General features: G+C 55.9%; 3 protein-coding genes across 3 annotated transcripts in view; 2 read left to right on the forward strand and 1 right to left on the reverse strand.

The window, feature by feature from the left end:
• Positions 1-608: 608 nt before the first annotated feature.
• Positions 609-10,899, forward strand: MONBRDRAFT_37693 (uncharacterized protein; the record flags this gene model as incomplete). The annotated part of the gene is made up of 13 exons (XM_001747056.1): positions 609-1,034; positions 1,119-1,268; positions 1,386-1,692; positions 1,796-1,989; positions 2,571-2,653; positions 2,822-3,047; positions 3,311-3,402; positions 3,594-3,954; positions 4,064-5,419; positions 5,664-5,780; positions 5,976-6,209; positions 6,331-6,510; positions 6,621-10,899. The coding sequence occupies 13 exons, from the start codon at positions 609-611 to the stop codon at positions 10,695-10,697; spliced, it is 7,803 nt and encodes a 2,600-aa protein (XP_001747108.1). The 3' UTR covers positions 10,698-10,899.
• A 159-nt stretch (positions 10,900-11,058) lies between these two features.
• Positions 11,059-16,156, reverse strand: MONBRDRAFT_33067 (uncharacterized protein; the record flags this gene model as incomplete). Its single annotated transcript, XM_001747184.1, has 17 exons — positions 11,059-11,393; positions 11,502-11,570; positions 11,676-11,813; positions 11,934-12,005; positions 12,093-12,295; positions 12,388-12,463; positions 12,576-12,678; positions 12,782-12,963; positions 13,075-13,243; positions 13,341-13,463; positions 13,565-13,774; positions 13,960-14,047; positions 14,143-14,395; positions 14,558-15,234; positions 15,376-15,445; positions 15,816-15,887; positions 16,084-16,156. The coding sequence occupies 17 exons, from the start codon at positions 16,154-16,156 to the stop codon at positions 11,227-11,229; spliced, it is 2,745 nt and encodes a 914-aa protein (XP_001747236.1). The 3' UTR covers positions 11,059-11,226.
• A 418-nt stretch (positions 16,157-16,574) lies between these two features.
• MONBRDRAFT_26771 (uncharacterized protein) overlaps positions 16,575-17,423 on the forward strand; it is a gene marked incomplete at both ends in the record, with an annotated part of 1,852 nt that continues 1,003 nt past the window's right edge. The window contains 4 exons of the mRNA XM_001747057.1: positions 16,575-16,748; positions 16,843-16,936; positions 17,079-17,149; positions 17,270-17,385. Of these exons, the coding sequence (XP_001747109.1) occupies positions 16,575-16,748; positions 16,843-16,936; positions 17,079-17,149; positions 17,270-17,385 (455 nt within the window). The remainder of the gene's footprint in view (positions 16,749-16,842; positions 16,937-17,078; positions 17,150-17,269; positions 17,386-17,423) is intronic.

The raw sequence follows: 17,423 nt of genomic DNA on the forward strand, positions 1-17,423 counted from the left end.
TTTTTGAGTCAAATCGAATCAAGCCCCACCCTCATGCCTGCAATCCAAGAGCCCACCTGTTCTGTGACTTGTTTTGTTTTTCTGACAACAACGTTACATCAGACTAACTTTTGCTGACAAACTTCACGCGCTCTTGAGAGAGAGAGAGAGAGAGAGAGAGAGAGAGAGAGAGAGAGAGAGAGAGAGAGAGAGAGAGAGAGAGAGAGAGAGAGAGAGAGAGAGCGAGAAATTGAATGAGAGAGGAGAGAGAGAGAGAGCGTCGTTTGACACACCAGCAGCACCAGCGCGTGGAGTCGGAGACTTGGTGTCACGCCGAGGTCAATGTCAATCGGCTGTGGTCTTCACGGCTCGTACGGTGTTGTGAATCCCTTGCACCCGAATGTAGGGAGGCGGTTGCTTCGGAGACGTGTGGTTATGCTCGACCCTTGCACGCCTCTGCCCTCGTGGTATCGTTAGCTGTCATTCGCGACCATTTGATTTGACCGAAGCTGTGAGTCTTGCAACGCTCGACGCGCCTGACGGTCCCCAGGCAGCCGCAAACTCGGGTTGATGCGCGAAGAAAAGCCAAGAAAGCGCCTGTGGTAGAACGCATCGACAGATCCGTGACCATGACCATCATGGCCCTTCATGTTCGCCAGCATGCTTCGCGTGCGGCCCCGGGTAGCGGAACGCCTTGGGGGTTCGACGTGGCTGTCGCCACCCCAAGCGGCCATCTGGTGTTGGTGCCTCGCGAGGGAAACCGTGACCTCGAGGATGCTCAGATTGCTGTCGCCCCTGGCCAGACTTGGTGGATTCGCTCCCTCGATGGTCAACCTACAAACAACATGAGCCTGTCTGCAATGCGTGGTATCTTGCAAGCCCATACCGAACTCGAGTTTGAGCTGCAGCCTTTAGCAGCCCTCCACAACGACCGCAATTCGGCCACCACTGCCACCACTGCCACCCCTGCACGCAAGCGTCCAACCACAGCCTCCGCCAGCAGTGCCAGCAGTACCAACGCCACCCCCCGCGGCAAGCGTCGCCTTCCCGTGGCGGTAGGCACCCAACCTTCCTCCCCCGCCTTGTTCCCATCTGCAACCTCATCCCTTGTCCCGTGCGATTGGGAACCTTTGCTTTAGCCTGTCAGACAGCCCGCAACCAAGAGCTCAATGAGCACGTTGAGTGCAAGCGTGGAAACCACAAGCACCTTGCTTTCCCCAACCCCTTCTCTCAGTACAGATCCAGCACCGCAAAAAGCTGCTCCTCGCCAGGCCTGGGTTGAGCGCGGCGTACGTTGTGCAACCTCGATTGACTTTCATGTTCTATCATGCGACCCCTTGCCGTGTTTTTCGGCTCTTTTTGTCAGGCAAGCCCCATTGACACTCATTCCGCTGTGTCTGCCATAGTTGTCTCCCGTGCGCGAGCTGCCAGAGTCAGCTGCCTCGTCCATGCAGGCCAGCCTCTCCCTTTCTTCAGATCTGCGCGGAAGCGAGCCCTCTCCGCTCGACATGATATCTCGCGCACTGAGCCCGCTATCCGCGGCTGGGGAGCTCGAATCTGTGAGCGCATCTGGACGCTCACCCCCCGCTTCTGGGCCTGAGACTCAAACCGGTATCAATCCCGGCACACGCGCCAGCTCTGCCCGCACCAGCACCGACAGCATCGATTTTCGCCCCAACAGGGGTACCCAACGCTCTTATTCCATGGAACCCCGTGCGTAGTAGCGTCACCTCATGTGTGAGCCGCAGCAGGCATCCCAATTCTCACATATACACCCAACCCCCATTCCATCTTTGATGCTCTTTCTGTTTTTCAGCCGCAACACCGGATGCCTATCACAATGCCTCTGACGAGATGCCCGGGATTGAGCGTACTCGTCCTGGAACTGCACCTACCGGATCCTCCGCGTCTGGCCGACTCATCCTGCCCACTGGACAGTACGGAACTAGCGGCGTTGTCACTGAATTGCATGGCGCGCTTCTGCATCGCCAAAATAACAAACAAAGCAAGGTACTCCAGCACCGTTCTTGGCATTATTTTCTGCTCCGTGGTGGCATCTGCGTGAGCGCGTGAGAGCATGTGCTCCTACCCATCGCCGCCACGGGTATCTTCATTGACCCTCCTTTTCAACCTTCTCACGCGTCTTCCCCACCCCCTTATTTGTCATTGCAGAAAAGTGGACATCCATTGGACCCGACCGGTTCTGGGTACGCGCGTGTTGTCGAGAAAAGGGAAAACAAAAAGAAAAAAAAGGAAAAGCTAGCATACCAATACCCTTTGCACCAAGTCCTTTTCCGTTGCTGCGCCAATTCTTCACACCAGCTTGTTCCCTCATTGATTTGGGGTGTGTACTTTGCAGGGCGGAGCGCCGATCTCGATCCTACGGGCGCCTCTCAAGCTTACATGGATCCATGTCGAGTCTCATTGCGCACGATGTACGTTACGCGTTTGACAATGTGTCTATAGCGACTTGCCTTGCTCGCGCAAATGACCACAGGAACTGCCACGCCGGCACTCAACTGGAGCATGCCTTTGGTATGATTCTCGGGGAGTAGCATATGCCTTTTGAGTACCGCAAGTTTTTGGTACAGACATCGGGTGAGCTCCAAATCATCCAGTATGAGAAAGAAGCCAATGGCCACTTTGGCTTCTTGTGCATTGGCGGGTCAGACACGTACGTTCCATTCCGTTCACGGCAGCTCACACTCCAGTCTGATTTGCCTTGTGCTCCCCGGTCCTCTATCACGGCGTCCTTTTATCTTGCTCACCTTGGATGGCCCGTGACTTTGACCCATTGAAGCGCGCATGGCAGCTGTTTTGTGTCGGCCATGATTCCCAACAGTCGTGCTTCAATGTTGGGATTACGCAAGGGCGATCGTCTCTTGGCCGCCGGGCGTGCCAGCTTCCTTGGCGCCACCCACGAAGAGGCCATCAACATTCTCAACGAGATTCACCAACACGCTGAGCTAGTCGTGCTTCGCACGCCAGTCGACCAATGGGTTGCTGTTTGTCGCCAGGCACGGAACCTTGATCAACGCCTGATCGAGGACCGCAATGCAGGCCGCACGGTGAGTAAATGTGGTCGCATGTTTATGTGGCCGTGTGACTGTGTGTGTGTGTGTTGTCCCTGTGTGTGTGTGTGTTGTCCCTGTGTGTGTGTGTGTGTGTGTGTGTGTGTGTGTGTGTGTGTGTGTGTGTGTGTGTTGTCGTTGTTGTGGTCGTTATTGTTGTAGTTGTTGTTGTTGTCATTGTTTGACAAGCCCAAGAACCAGGCCCGATTCAGGCTTGATCGAACTTACACCGGTTTTCATTCTCGTACCAACAATACCAGGTGCCAACAACTGAGTTTTTCCGTAGCATTGCTTTGCCTCGAGGGCCAACGTTTGATTTGAAAGATGGCGTGACCACGGGCACCGTGCACAGGTTGGTACCTGACTTTGTACTGACCGGTCTCCACCATCACACGAGTGTTCGGCTCTTGGCGGTGTTGCCCCGCATTATATTCATGGGACACATGCTTTTTTATGTTTTTTTTTTTTTGTTCTTATTGCTTGCACGCTTTGAACTTGTGTCACGTTGAACCTTGATGTATTGATTTGTTTTGTTTGTTGCAGGTTTGTGCTCAACCGTGCCGAGCACAAAAAGATTGGCATGCGCGTAGCCGGCGGCGTCGACACAGAGGCCGGGGCCGTGTTCATCACCCATATTTACCCCATTGGTGCAGCCGCCAATTGCGCTGGTTTGCACGTTGGCAGCCGTGTCCTCGAGGTGAACGGCGAGAGTTTGCTGCTCACCCCGCAGGCTCAAGTGCGCAAGGTCATGCGAGCCAACGGTGCACCCTTGATTACCATTTTGGTTCAAGAGTTAGCTGACAACCAATACGAGCTCATCTACTCGCAAACGGAAAAGGCGATTCGCCTTACAGCTCTTCCAATGCCAGGTCACGCCACAGCCGGCGACTTGGTGGACTTTGAGGTCTGTCAATGTTCACAGTCGGGGATGCTTGAAAAGATTGCAATTTCGCTTGTCTGTGCTTTTAGTTTTTTTCGCTTCTCATTCGTCATGTCCTCATTGTTGTTGCTAGCTGCGCCGACATCACGGCAGTTTTGGCCTCAAGCTCGTGGGTGGCTGTGAGACCAGCTTCGGTGCCGTGTTTGTGGATGAGTGTGCGGACAACGTGTGGCACGGTGATGCCAAGTTGAGCCAGGGTGACCGCCTCGTTGCTGTCGGCGGTGTGTCTGTCATCTCCATGACCCGTGGCGAAGTGCAAGAGTTGCTGCGTAACGCTCCCAAAGATAGCATTCACGTGCTGGTCATGCAAGTGGGCGCCGAGCAGTGGAAGAAAATGTCAAGCGAGATTCACCGAGAAGACTATCGTACTTACAACAAGCACGGCATTCGCCGCCTGCGTGCCATGCGCCTCAAGCGCTCGCAGGCTTCCGGGGGTCTAGAAACGTCCGGTCCTTTGCATGCAATCTCTTTGCATCGCGAGACCAAGTGTTCTTGGGGCTTCAACATCGCTGGTGGCAGCGACACCAAGCTAGGTGCCGTTTTTGTGACTCGGGTCGAGCCCAACGGATTGGCCAGTGTCAAGAGCGACCTGCAGCCTGGTGACCGCGTGCTACAGGTTGGGACGCTGTCTCTGCTCAGTAGCACACAATCTGAAGCGTGGTCCGTGCTCAAAGCTCAGGAGAGCCGGCTTGACATGGTCGTGCTTCGCCTGGGCTCCTCGAAATGGGCAGCGCTTCTTTCCTCCCTCAAACTCCATCGTGCGAGCGGCGACCAGCAACCAATAGCCTCATCAAATGCTCAAGAAGCACTGGATTTGGACGCGCTTCAACGCATTCGTGAGGACCTTGTCGAGAAGCAAGGGACCAAGGGTCTGGGCTTTCTCATCACAGCTCGCCAGTCACATCAGTCTGGTGTTGAGATTTGTCAAATCATCCCCGGCGGCAATGCCCACCGCGATGGGCGTTTGCGCGCCCATGATGTCTTGATGGCCATCAATAATACGGATGTTTCAGCCATGTCCTTTGAACAGGTCATTGCCATTCTGCGCAAATGCACGACCCTGGCTCGTTTTGTAGTGCTGCGGGGTGGTCGGCATCGTCTCGTGGCCACGTTGCTACGAGATGCCATCTGCGCGCCCTTGCCGGTTCCCATGAGCGGACCCTTGCGTGATGTAGAGAGCCATGCAGGCTCTCGCCTTGTGATCCTACGTCGAATCAATGGCGTCTTTCCCATACAACTGATTGGACGCACTGAGACGGGTGTTGCTCTCAACTTTCCCGCAGATGTTCCTGCAATGATCGGGGCAGTGTCACCAGAGCTTGATCTTGACCTTCAGGAAGGAGATGCCATACTGCAAGTTGCCGAGACGCTCGTGCACGACCTGGCATTGCCAGCGCTCCAGACTCTGCTGGCTAAATATGAGCATGAGGTCAGACTTGAAGCTGGATTTTTGGTTTTGTTTGTTTATTCATCTCCTCTGATCCACTGCCGTGATTTCATGGGCACATGAGCCGCCATGCTCTCGCCGTCAAATGGAGCTCTCCGGCAGTTCTCATGCTGAATTGTGCTTGTTCAGTGTATCCTTTTTCTCCGCGCTCTCCCTTCCTCCCTCCTCTCTCTCACTCTCTTTCTCTCTCCTTCCCCCTTTTTGTTTTGGTCCCTGACACCCTCAGGTCACGCTGCTGGTCAAAAACATGCCCGAGGCGCTGCTCACCCTCCGCCGCGCCCTCGAGGAAGAAACCGCTGCATGGCGTGCCCTGTCGGAAGATGCTGATCACTCAGTAGCGGTGGTAAGTGCTGGGGTTGCATGGTGCTTGCACTCTTCGCAATCGGTCACGAAAATAGCAATGGTGTCATGGCGAGCTTGGTGATATTTGGCTTGGGCGGCAAGGCATCTGGCATTATCCCAACACTTTCCGCAGGCTCGAACATGTCCGCATTCTTCCTCACCCTCTTCCCCTCGTCCGCTCACTCTTTTTCTCTAGGAGCGCACTGTGGCAGTCATTGAAAGCGCTCAGGTGGCTGGAGAACGAACTGCTGTTCGACTTCAAGTGTCTGAAGCGTCCGAAGGCGCGATGGGTGCCCCTCGCACCTGTCTGATTGTGCGTCAGAATGGAAGCATGGGAATCGAGCTCGTCGGACCTCGCCAAGCCGGTTTGCAATTGTCACAGACGGGTGTATTTATTCACAACGTGGAACCAGGTTCTTATGCTTCCTTGGTACGTTGATACAGCCGAACCCCACTGCTGGGTTGTTTCAGAAGCCTTTTCCAAGCTTTGCGCTTGATCTTTTGCAGTTTGTGCCGCATCATCTCACAGCACAACGCCTTACACGATATAGACCAAGGAAATTGAGCGCGGTGACCGTGTGATGCAAGTGGAGGATGCTCTCATCACATCCAACATGGGCGTTGGTGAGGTTGTGGCCTTGATTCAAAGCCACGAGGCCTCGGTACACCTCACGCTGCAACGTGATCCGCGTGCACACAACCGACTCGTCTTCGCTCTTCGACATTCCCCGGTACGTGTCCTTGTTTGAGCTCTCAATGAGAGGTATCCCTGTCCCTCGTGTGCGTGCGTGCGCCCACATGTTTACCGGCACCTTCATCAACCTTGCCCTCTCCTTGACAGGACCTGTATGATGTCATTGATACCTCCAGCCCTGTGGCTGAGGCTTCCCTGGCTGCTTCTCAAAGTCTTCCCAGTCGCCGTACCAGCAATACTCTGCCGCGCCCACCGCCATTGGAACTTTCACTTGATGTTACGCCACCTGGGAGCATGACAGGCGCGCCATTTACGCCCATGACACCATTTAGTGGCCTGGCCGGACTACCGAGGACCGCTGCGCCGACCGAGAAACGCATTGAGCTGCCCCGCAACGCCCTGACAGGTGATTTGGGCTTCTCGCTGAGCGGTGACGATCGCGTGCCCGGGCCTGTGATCGTATCGCACATTGATGCGAGGGGCCTAGCTGCAGCTGACGGCCAGCTCCATATCAACGATCAGGTTGTCGGAATCAACGGCCGCACCACCAAGACCATCTTGCTCTCCCGGGCCAAGGAGCTTTTGGCCAAAGCCGGTGCCCGTGTCACCCTTGATGTCTTGCGCCTATCAGCCGATTCGACTGTGGAGAGCGAAGCAACTCCAACCACGCCAGCCAAGGTCGCAGATCCGCTGGCAGTTGCAACTGATCAGATCCCCACACGGGCGCCTCGAGGCAACGATGCCTCCCTGGCAAGCACTGTGCTGGCGAATGCCCTTACCGGACATGACGCAGTGCCGCCCCAGGGGCCATCCGAGGCTACAACGTATACCACCATCACCATGCGGCACAATCGACACGACGAGCTGGGTTTCACTGTTGCCCTTGCAGACCCCGAGCAAGAGAGACAGTACACAGTACGCGTGTCCGCTGTGCAACCCACATCCATAGCGGCTCGGGCTGGGCTACAGCCCGGTGCTTTGCTGGTCGGCGTGGGGCAACACGATGTGGCTCAGGCCACTCTCGAACAGGTGCTCGACTTGATTGCCCAGGACGTCAATGGTCAAGTGGTTCTTCGCGTCCTTCAGCCTCGCGTATCCCATTCGTCGAGCGCAGCGAACAGCGCCAACGTGACACGCACGCCGTCAGATGCATCCATCCACAGTAACGACGATGTGCTGACGCCCTTGGCTGCGGGTAGTACTGAAAACCTACACTATCCCGGAGCAGCCGAGATTGTGCGCACCATTCCTCTCGTGACTGAATGGAATCTTGTTTCTCCGGGCTATCGCCCAACGGATTACACGCATGAGTCAGTCTTTACGAACCATCGTGCCGATGCGGCCCAGACGGACGCACAGCTGGCGGTCGTTCGCTTTAATCAGTTGGACCAGTTTGTGGACCGCCGCAGCCACGAGGGCATATATATGATCGGCAGCGACCATCGGCCGTTGTGCCCACTTGGACGGCAAGGCCTGGCCGGCCGCGGGCTGTTTTGTCATTGGGGGCCCAACCACGCCGTTCACGTCCTCATCTCACGTTGGGTGCGCGACGAAGACGGGCGCATGGCTATTGTAGACCAACGGCCTGAACTCGAATTTTTGGCGCTCAAGCACCAAGTGTCCGGGGCCGTCTTCCTGCCTGGCGTTTTCATTCGACCAGGCGAGAGCCTTTCTGGTGCCATTGAGCGCGCCCTCAATTTGGCATCAAAGGGCGTCGCTGGTGCGGTGGCTGGTACCGACCACAAAGGCGGCAAGCTGACAACAGTGACTTATCAGGCCGAGCATCCCGCTCAGCCCACTCCAATCGGTCGTCCAGCTCCGCTTGCGCCGTCGGCAGAGCAAAGCAGCCAGGCGCTGCACACCATCGAGGAAGTGGACGATGACGCCAACAGTAGCAGCGACGAAGAGGAAGCCGGTTCCGGCAAGTATGAGCCAGGTGCGGGCGGCCCACCTCATTTGCAACTTGGGCCGCAAGGCGGCGATGCGGAGGCGGCAGGCTTAGAAGCACCTTCCCCCTGGACGGCTGCCGATGAGCTTCTAGAATGCTTGGAAGAGCCGGATATTGCTCGTATCGAGATTTTCCGCGGTGCTCTGGAGGATCCACGAAATACGGACAACGCCTGGCTTGAGACGACCGCCTTGAATTTTCATGATGAGTCGGGACTCTTTGCCGATCTGGAGTTTGACCCAGAGGTCTCGCCGCTGGTTTGGCGCAAGGCAACGCGAGAGTGTCCCCTTTGTCCAGAGCAAATGGAGCTGGTCTATCGCCTCGCTTCGGCTCATCAAGCCTACTTCGAGCCGCGTAAGCGGCGGCGCCGCGAGGCTGTGCGCGAGTTTGATGTCATCTTACAAAAGGCTTCCAGCGTACCCTTTGGATTCTCTATCAGCACCAGTGGCCAAGGGCATCATCGCGTCGAAAAGATTGCGCCCAATGGCTTGGCTTTTGGACAGCTGGAGGTGGGCGACGAAATTCTGGCCATTAATGGACAGGTCATTGTAGGCTGGTCTCACCGCGATGTGCGTGTGCGCATCACGAGCAATGCCAATTTGGTCCTGCGCGTCAGCCGCGCACGCGAATCCAGTTTGCACACGGTGCACAGCACTGCCTCAATGGATAGCCAGGGACACAATTCAGGCTCGCGCAAAGGCATGGGTCAGCGCGCGCGGCCCGTGTCAGTGCGCATTCAGCGCGAGTGGTATGACCGCTCCTTTGGCTTCAACGTCGCCATCAACGCGCTGGATCAATGTGAGATTTCCAAGGTCTCGTCTGACTCACCGGCCTGGTCCAAGCTACAGCTTGGTGACATTGTCACAAGCATCAACGACAAACAGGTGACCCGTCTAAGCCATCAGCAGCTGGTGCAGCTCTGCCAGGGCAAGCTCATCCTTAACATGCGTATTCTGCGCTTGACTGAGGAGGGGAAGAGTGGATCGGCAACATCGTCATTGGCACCGCGTCGCAACTCCAGCATGGGCCGTCTGGACGAGGCGGGCGAACAGTTGGTAGAAGTGGACTTGGGCCGTGACACCCTGACCGGCGGTTTTGGCTTTGGCTGCGGCACTACGGAAAGCGGGCAGCATTTTATTACCACGACCAATCCAAAGGTAGTGAAAGGCTCTCTCCGCGCCGGCGATCGCATCATCCGTGTGAATTCGCTTGAGGGCGACAGTCTGACCGACGAGCGGCTGCACGAGGTCACGGAAGGCGCAGAGCGCCTTCATCTGCTGGCCATTCGGCAGCGTCCAGGCTTGGACGTGGAGGACCTGGAGTTTGTTTCGCGTGACTTTAACGTGGGCTCACCTGCGGGTCGTGATGTGGCCCGGGTCGATCGCGGCGATCGGCCCGTTTCCATCAAGCGCCTACAGCAGCGTCTTTCCAGTCCAGATACAGGCGTGCTCTTGGTGCAATTGGAAGCCACCGAGGAGGGCTGGGGCTTAGATCTTGCCAATGTGGCTGCCCACGAGCTCGAGGGGCACGTACCACAGGCGGCGGTGATGGGTATTCGTGATCAGCGCTTGAGTGGTGTGGTGGAGATTGGCCAGGGTGTCCTGCGGGCTCGACGATTTGGGGAAGCTTGGTTCGAGCTGCGCTCTGAAAAGGCCGTTGGAGTGGAAGCGGTTCTTCGCGTCCTGGGCTCACCTGTCGAGTTGGAGTTGTCTCGCCGCCTCTTTGACCTCGAGCAGACAGCACCTGCGATTGAAAGCGATTCACAAGCCCCTCATTCAAACGGTGGCCGGATGTTCAAGGGGGGGCGCTGGCGGAGCAAGCGCCACGGCCAACGTCAACGCCAACAGCAGCGTGGTGGACCGAATGAAGCGGGCGGGGATTCGTCCCTCGGCCGTGGAACTGTGAGTGGAGGGGACCAGCTACACCTCGGCCGTTTTGGCCGCTTCAATAGCTCTCGCAACAAAAACAACACCAGCAAATCTCAGAACCAGCTGTCGCTGCCACAGCAGCCGCGCCGAACCTCTGAGTCTGGAGAACGCGGTATCTCGCGCCGGTGGCTGCGCAAACATCCCAGTCGCTCCACCCCGCTGACCGATGCAGACGAGAGCGAGACGGCAAGCCGTACGGGTAGCGGTGAGGGTGGCCTGGTGCTAGGAGTGAATGACACGAGCTCACGCCGCAGCAGCTCCACCAACTCGCATGGCATTGAATGGGACTTGACAAGCGAAAACTCGACGCACCGGCGGCCAAGCTCGCGCAGCCTCACTGCCATTTGAAAGGTGAACTGGTTGGTCGTGATTTCGTTTACCTGGAGGCAGCAAATTGCAAACAGACAACTATATGTGGCGGGGGGCTTTTTAGATTTCCGCTGGTACGATGGCGGTGTTTAGATTGGACTACATTTTTATCTTTTGTAATGTGTTTGGGGCCTCGACAACAGGTCGATCGATGCCCAACATGAAAGAAATTTATGCAAACATTACTCAGTCATAATGCCTGCCTGTCTCACTAGTGTGTGCGTGCATCCGTGTCTGTGTATGTCTGTCTGTGCGGGGGAAGCAGGCCTCGCGCCGCCAGGTGAGAACTTCAGCGATGTATGGGTTGTGTGTGACAAATGCTGAGGAAGTGTGGACAGATGTTGTCATCGCTGAATTGGAAAACATTTTGTTTTTGAAGCAGGTCATGCCTGACACGCGCACAAGACGTGTACCATCTCGCAACAAAGTGGGGTGGTCGGTGTCGCTTGCATGAGATTGAAAAAGCACTCGATCCTTGGCGGTACCAAGTGGATGGGGCTGGAAGGACTCAGAACAAAACCTCTTCTTCCTCTTCCTCTTCCTCCTCTTCCTCGGCGTGATTGCCCGTATCGACAACGCGACCTTCGACCTCGACAATGTCGTCGTTTTCGAGGCGCTCCAAGACCAAATCACGATAATCGTTGAAGTCACCATCGATGCGGCGGCAATCGCGATCTGCAATTCAAAGAACAAAACGGGACCGCTGAGCAATCATGACAAAGAGCATGGAGCGCGGCTGCTAGGCAGCGGGGAATTAAGATGAGAAGACGGTGGATGACTTACTAGCACACTCATAAAGCTCGCAGTCTGTCTCAAGGATGAGTCGGGCGTCGTGGCTCACCAGGATCACACCTAAAAAAGGTCAACCATGTTGCCAAGATGGCCACACATTAGGACAGAACATAAAGGCGTGCCAGCCAGGTGCCAAGCAGAAGTGGTTGTTGACGAATCACGCACCGCCCTCATACTCGTTGATGGCCTTGACAAGGGCATCAATCGATTCAATATCGAGGTTGTTGGTTGGTTCGTCCAGAATGATAATGTCGGGCGCGCAAAGTGACAACTCGGCAAACACCACTCGGGCCTTTTGACCACCTGAGTGAACGAGGTAAAAAAAAATTACATGAATCAAAATCAGCAACGGGCCCCGCCCAGGCTCAGGCATTGCTCATTGCGTCAAGCGTGAGGCATCATCAACTCCCGAATACAACTTACCGGACAGATCCTTCATCTTGATGGTGTGGGCATGCGAGGCAAGACCGTACTGGCCCAATGTCTTGCGGCACTCTGAACAGCAGGTAAGAGGCGCAGGGTGAACCAGCGATGAAAACAAGAATGGACAAGCAGGGTTGCCCATCATAATGGCCCACGAACCTTGATAGGGAAGGTTGAAGAGACGCTGCAGGCGCTCAGAAGGGCTTTCTTCCTTGCCCAGCTGCTCGGCGGAATGCTGATTGTACACGCCAATGCGAAGACGGTGGTTGCGAGTGATCTCGCCTTGCGTCGGATTCACATCCCCCGTCAACAGCTTTAACAGCGTCGATTTGCCGACGCCGTTGTTACCCACAATGGCAATACTGGAGGGACGATTAGTTGTGTGAAACGTATGCGTGAGCTTGCTGAATAGACCAAAACAAACTGGAAAGTCGGGCGGCAGGCCGGGTCGTACCGCGAGTTCATATCGATACCCAGGTCCACGCCATCGAAGAGCCAATCAGCCTTTTCATTATAGCGGAAGCTCACATCTATGTGCAACATGCCCAAACATCAGTGCTTACCATCATCTACAACAAACCACTGTGGCAGTGGCGACTAGAATGATCGAGTCAAGCGCCGAAAGCTCAACCAGCGACGTACCGTGGATACCCAGGATCGGGGGCGCCAACTCGGGCGGGTTGGGAAAGTGAAAGCGGACAACGTAGTCCATGGGGCGCTCGAGAAGTTCAGGCCCATCCTCTTCCTAAAGATGCACCCACATATCACCAGTGGTGAGCCTTGAGAGAGCTGTGCTTGATAGCAGACAAAGAGCCGGCATTTTGAGTGTGGCGAGGGTGGACACCGACCTCATCGTCATCTCCCTTCTTCTTGTTGCCCTTCTTTTTCATGTCTTGCTTGGCCTTGGCCTGACTCTCAGCCTTGGCCTTGGTCACACCCGACTGCTTCAGCTTTTTGAGCTCCTTCTGCTGCTTCTCAAAAGCCTTTTCCTGTTCGCGGCGCTTCTGCACGTGCATCTTCTTGAACGAGGCTGTGGCAAGGGAGGGAAGTGCAGGATTAAGTGGTAACCCAAAGGAACAGAATAAAGGCTGACAACGGCCAGCCTCAAGTCTTTGGGGCGAAAAGATGCGCATCGACTCACTGTAGTTGCCACGATAGTAGTAAAGCTTCTTGTTATCTAGATGAACAATGTCTGTACACACGTTGTCCAAAAAGTCTTGGTCGTGCGACACGATCAGCAACGTCTTTTTCCAACGGCTCAGGTAGTGATCGAGCCAAATGACGGCGTTCAAGTCCAAATGGTTGGTGGGCTGTAGCAAGAATGGCATGGAACTTCTGTCAGCGCTCGACTGGTTGAGCCGGAGCTCATGATGTGAGGTGCATGTAAGTGTGAATCAGTTGGCGCACCTCGTCGAGCATCAGCAGAGTCGGCTCCATAAACAGAGCGCGGGCAAGGGAAACACGCATACGCCAACCACCGGAGAAGTTCTTGGTGGGCCGGTCCTGCATCTCCGCGCTAAAGCCGAGACCCTGGCCGTGTTGAAGGCGAGAAAACAAGAGAACAGTGAGAACACAAGGAAAATATTCGATGGCAACGCAAGTACAAGTCCACTTGAGCTGACAGCACGAACCGCCAAAATCTTGCGGGCACGACCCTCAGCAGCCTCTGCACCAATGGCCTCGAGCTCGGCATAAACTTCGTTGAGCTCTTTTTGGAGTGCTTCTTCTGTGTTTCCCTTTTCGATGAGAATGTTGATCTCCTTCTCACGCTGCATGAGCTCGGTACGACGCACGTCAGAGCTTAGGACGGCTTCAACGGCAGGAAGGTCATTAGCTGCAACCTGAGCAGAAAAGCAAGTAGGTGAGGAGCATGCATGCAGTCCAATCAGTGTCCACACACACAACTTCACACACACTCAAACAGCGCAGGAAGAACGGGCAACAGCCGAAGAGGGGTTATCGACAGGCAAAACCTCAAGATCAAGCCAATGATGCCAGGCAAACAAAAGAAAGAGACATCCTTTACCTCCTGCTCGCAAAGAAGGCAATCAATGTTGGCAGGAAAGCGCAGCTTGCGTTCGGCAATGTGCTTCAGGAGAGTGGTCTTGCCATGACTGGGAAAGCACAGATGGCAGCGGGGTAAGAGGCCGGACGCCAACTCAGCGCCTGGCACAAAGTGGCGGAGAGGAAAGGATCGCAAAGCACACACCCGTTGGGTCCGATGAGACCGTAGCGGCGGCCAGCAGCAACCTTAAGCTGGGCGTTCACAAAGAGGTCCTTGCCACGCGCCGCAATGCTAAAGGCGTCAATGTTGATATCGGTGGCGTTTTCCAGAACATCGTTATCGTTGGCGTTGGCACGCTGCGCAACGCTAAAGTTACCGTCGGCTTCGCGAGCCGCAATTTCGGCCTGGAATTTGGCCTGTTGAGCGGCTTTCTTGCGTGCCTTGCGGCTCACTTTCTCTATCGTATTCAGAAGCCAACAGCGGCACAAACCACGGCAACAGAGCATGAGCGACCACGGTACTTCAGCAGATGTGTAAGCAGATCCGGGCCACGCCGTGAGGCGCTGAAAGGCCTCTGGCCTTTGTGCGTCCGAACCATACAAGCTAGGCAAACACTCACCTTTCTTCTTGCCGCGTCGACCCGAAGCGTCGTCGTCGTCGTCGTCATCGCTATCGCCATCGCCATCCTCATCGTTATCGTTATCGCTGGCATTGTCATCGCCGTTGTTCTCGCCGTCGTCGTCATAGGCGTTGTCGTTGTCATCCACGTCATCGGCGGCGGCTGCTTCGGCTGCTTCAGGTTCCTCTTCGGGCTCTTCTTCGGGTTCGGGCTCAGACTTCTTACCCTTGGCACCCTTGCCCTTCTTGCCACCCTTGTTCTTCTTCGCGGGGACTTTCACGGGAGCCAAGCCCAAAGGCTTCTCCGTCTCGCCTGCATCCGATCCGGCGTCGCTGGCATTGTCATCCTCATCCTCATCGTCCAGGACCAACGCACCAAAGCCACCGCCCTTGCCCTTCTTCTGCTTCTGCTTGCGCGGGGGCGCGGTAGCCGCACCCTCGGGCTCGTCCTCAGACTCGTCCTTGGCCGCATCGTCGGCCTTGTTCAGAACCTTGGCTTCTGCCTCGGCCCACTCGTCATCATCATCGCCCTTCTTGCCCTTGCCCTTGCCCTTGCCCTTTTTGCCACCCTTCTTCTTGCCGCCGGCATTCGCGGGCGCGGGCGTGTCAGCAGCATCGTCGTTGCTGCCGGCGGCTGCTGCCGCGGCAGCCACGGGATCCGGGACCTTATCGTCATCCCTGCGTCCCATACCACACGATGAGGCAAGTCATCAACACGTTGAGTTGGGCATTGCGTTTGCTCAGTCCCTCATTAGCTCTTTCAAAAGCCCTCGAGCAAATGTTATGCAAGGGACAGAAGCTGTCGCCGCGCAAGCCTACCAGTCGTCGTCCTGCCGGCGACCTCCCTTCTTCTTCTTGGCCATGCTGATGGGTGCTGCAAAGCTTGAATCTATCGCACCACACAACCGCACAAGGGGCCCGACCGCATGTCGACCGTGAGCGCAAGCTGCACTGAGTACGCAAAAGACCACCAGGAACGAGCACCAGTCGACTGCACAGAGACAAAAAGAGCCAAGAGGAGCCACCAGCAGCGCAATGACCCGACCCGACCCTCCTCTCAACCCCGACCGAGGATCCAACCAAGTAAATGCATTCAAGCACACAGAGGGTTTTGAAAATACAGTAAACGGGAAGCAGTGTGAACTCGGGTCGCGCTGCCCTTTCTCTCTCTCTCTCTCGCTCGCTCTCTCTCTCGCTCGTCGAGCGCGCGTCTTCACCTAAGCTGCAACGTGATTAGTAAAGTGTGACGTCTGTCATACTATGGTAGAATCCATTGGTGGTCAGAATAGTCGTTGTCAACAGTTGGGTGATTTCCGTCTGACAATTTGATGCTGATATTTGACCAAGGATGATTTCACGCAGCTTTTAGTGGAGAAGATGCAGTATTCCGGTTTTAAGTAAGGTATCACAAAGGAAAGAACAGAGAAGAAGATGCAGTAAGTTGTATTGAAAGCGACATGCAGGCTGTGGCAGGCTGTGTCCGCCTCGAGCCGTATTTTTTTTCCGTTTTGTGCCGTCGAAACACACACACACACACACACACACACACACACACACACACACACACACACACACACACACACACACACACACACACCATGCGCAAATAGTGTTAAAATTTGGCAGCGTCAGCACACCCGTGCTCCTCTTCCTCGTCCTCGTCGCCCTGCCTGCTTGACTTTGCCGCTGCGGCTGTCAATGATTCACATCGGGTGGGTTGGCTGGAAGTGTTGTATCGTGTTGCTTGAGGTGGACATGCAACACGGCTGGATTTGTTGAGCCAACACACACACACACGCACGAAGCTGCTGCGGATGGCATTTTCTTGCGCCGGCGTTTGGTGGCTGCATCGGGCGTGTGGCGCCTTTTAAGCTGGGGCCATGGCAGAAAACGGCTCGGCCGTGGCCGTGCCACCGATTGACGATGATCACCAAGTCTCTGCAGGCCTCAACGGGGCCCCCACCGTGATATTCGGCCAGGTTGGGCTGGAACGCTGATGATCCCGCCTGCTGTCTTCCATGCGTGCAGACCACTCCGACGGCCTCGTCCGCCTCTTTAGGCCTGCCTCACCCGTGTGTTTCTCTCGAAAGGTTGAGTTCTCGTCTGAGGAACGGGCCAAAATTCAGGCGGCGTTGCGTCTGCCCCTGCACCCAGACCGCATCTTGTTTCGACAAGGGCCCGGCAACAGCAAGGTCAGCGGGACTTGCACCCAGCACCCAGCTCTCTGCTCAATCAACACGCTGTGCCCCTTTTTGACGCCTCGAAATGATTTTGTGACTTGCCTAGATTGCCTACGTGGACCAACATCAAGTTATTCAAACAGCCAACGCCCTCTTTGGCTTTGATGGCTGGGCCATGGAGGTGCGCGCCCTCACCAAAGGTGCGGGCGAAAAGTTTGATTGGTGCAGTTCATGCTCCGCTCTGCGCTTGACGCCCCCAGTTCACTCGGCTTCCCCCTTACCGGTACCCTGGCACGGCGACCTTGATGCGGCGATGATCGCACTGTCGGGCAAATTTTACAGACTTTTTGTCGATGCGCTCGAGCGGACGCATCGACGCCGGTTATTCCGCCATCATCCGAGTTACCCTCAAGGTGTGCCTGCTGCCACGCTTGTCCACTGTCCCAGCAAAAGCAATGGGGAAGTGTGAAACGGTGTGCTGCTTGCCGTTGACGCAAGCGCGTTCCCCTCGTTTGCGCTTGTACCTACTCTAGAACGGCTGCTTTCGGGAGGACATTGGCTATGGAGAAGCCGTCAATGCCCCTCGCGACTCGGGCCTGGAAAAGGCTAAGAAGCAGGCCTGCACTGATGGTCTCAAGCGAGCGCTCAAGTATGTTGTCATGCCGTATGCACTCCCCCCCCCCCCCC

The sequence above is a fragment of the Monosiga brevicollis genome, genomic scaffold (assembly GCF_000002865.3).
Source record: "Monosiga brevicollis MX1 MONBRscaffold_15 genomic scaffold, whole genome shotgun sequence".
In the NCBI taxonomy this organism is placed as follows: domain Eukaryota; class Choanoflagellata; order Craspedida; family Salpingoecidae; genus Monosiga; species Monosiga brevicollis.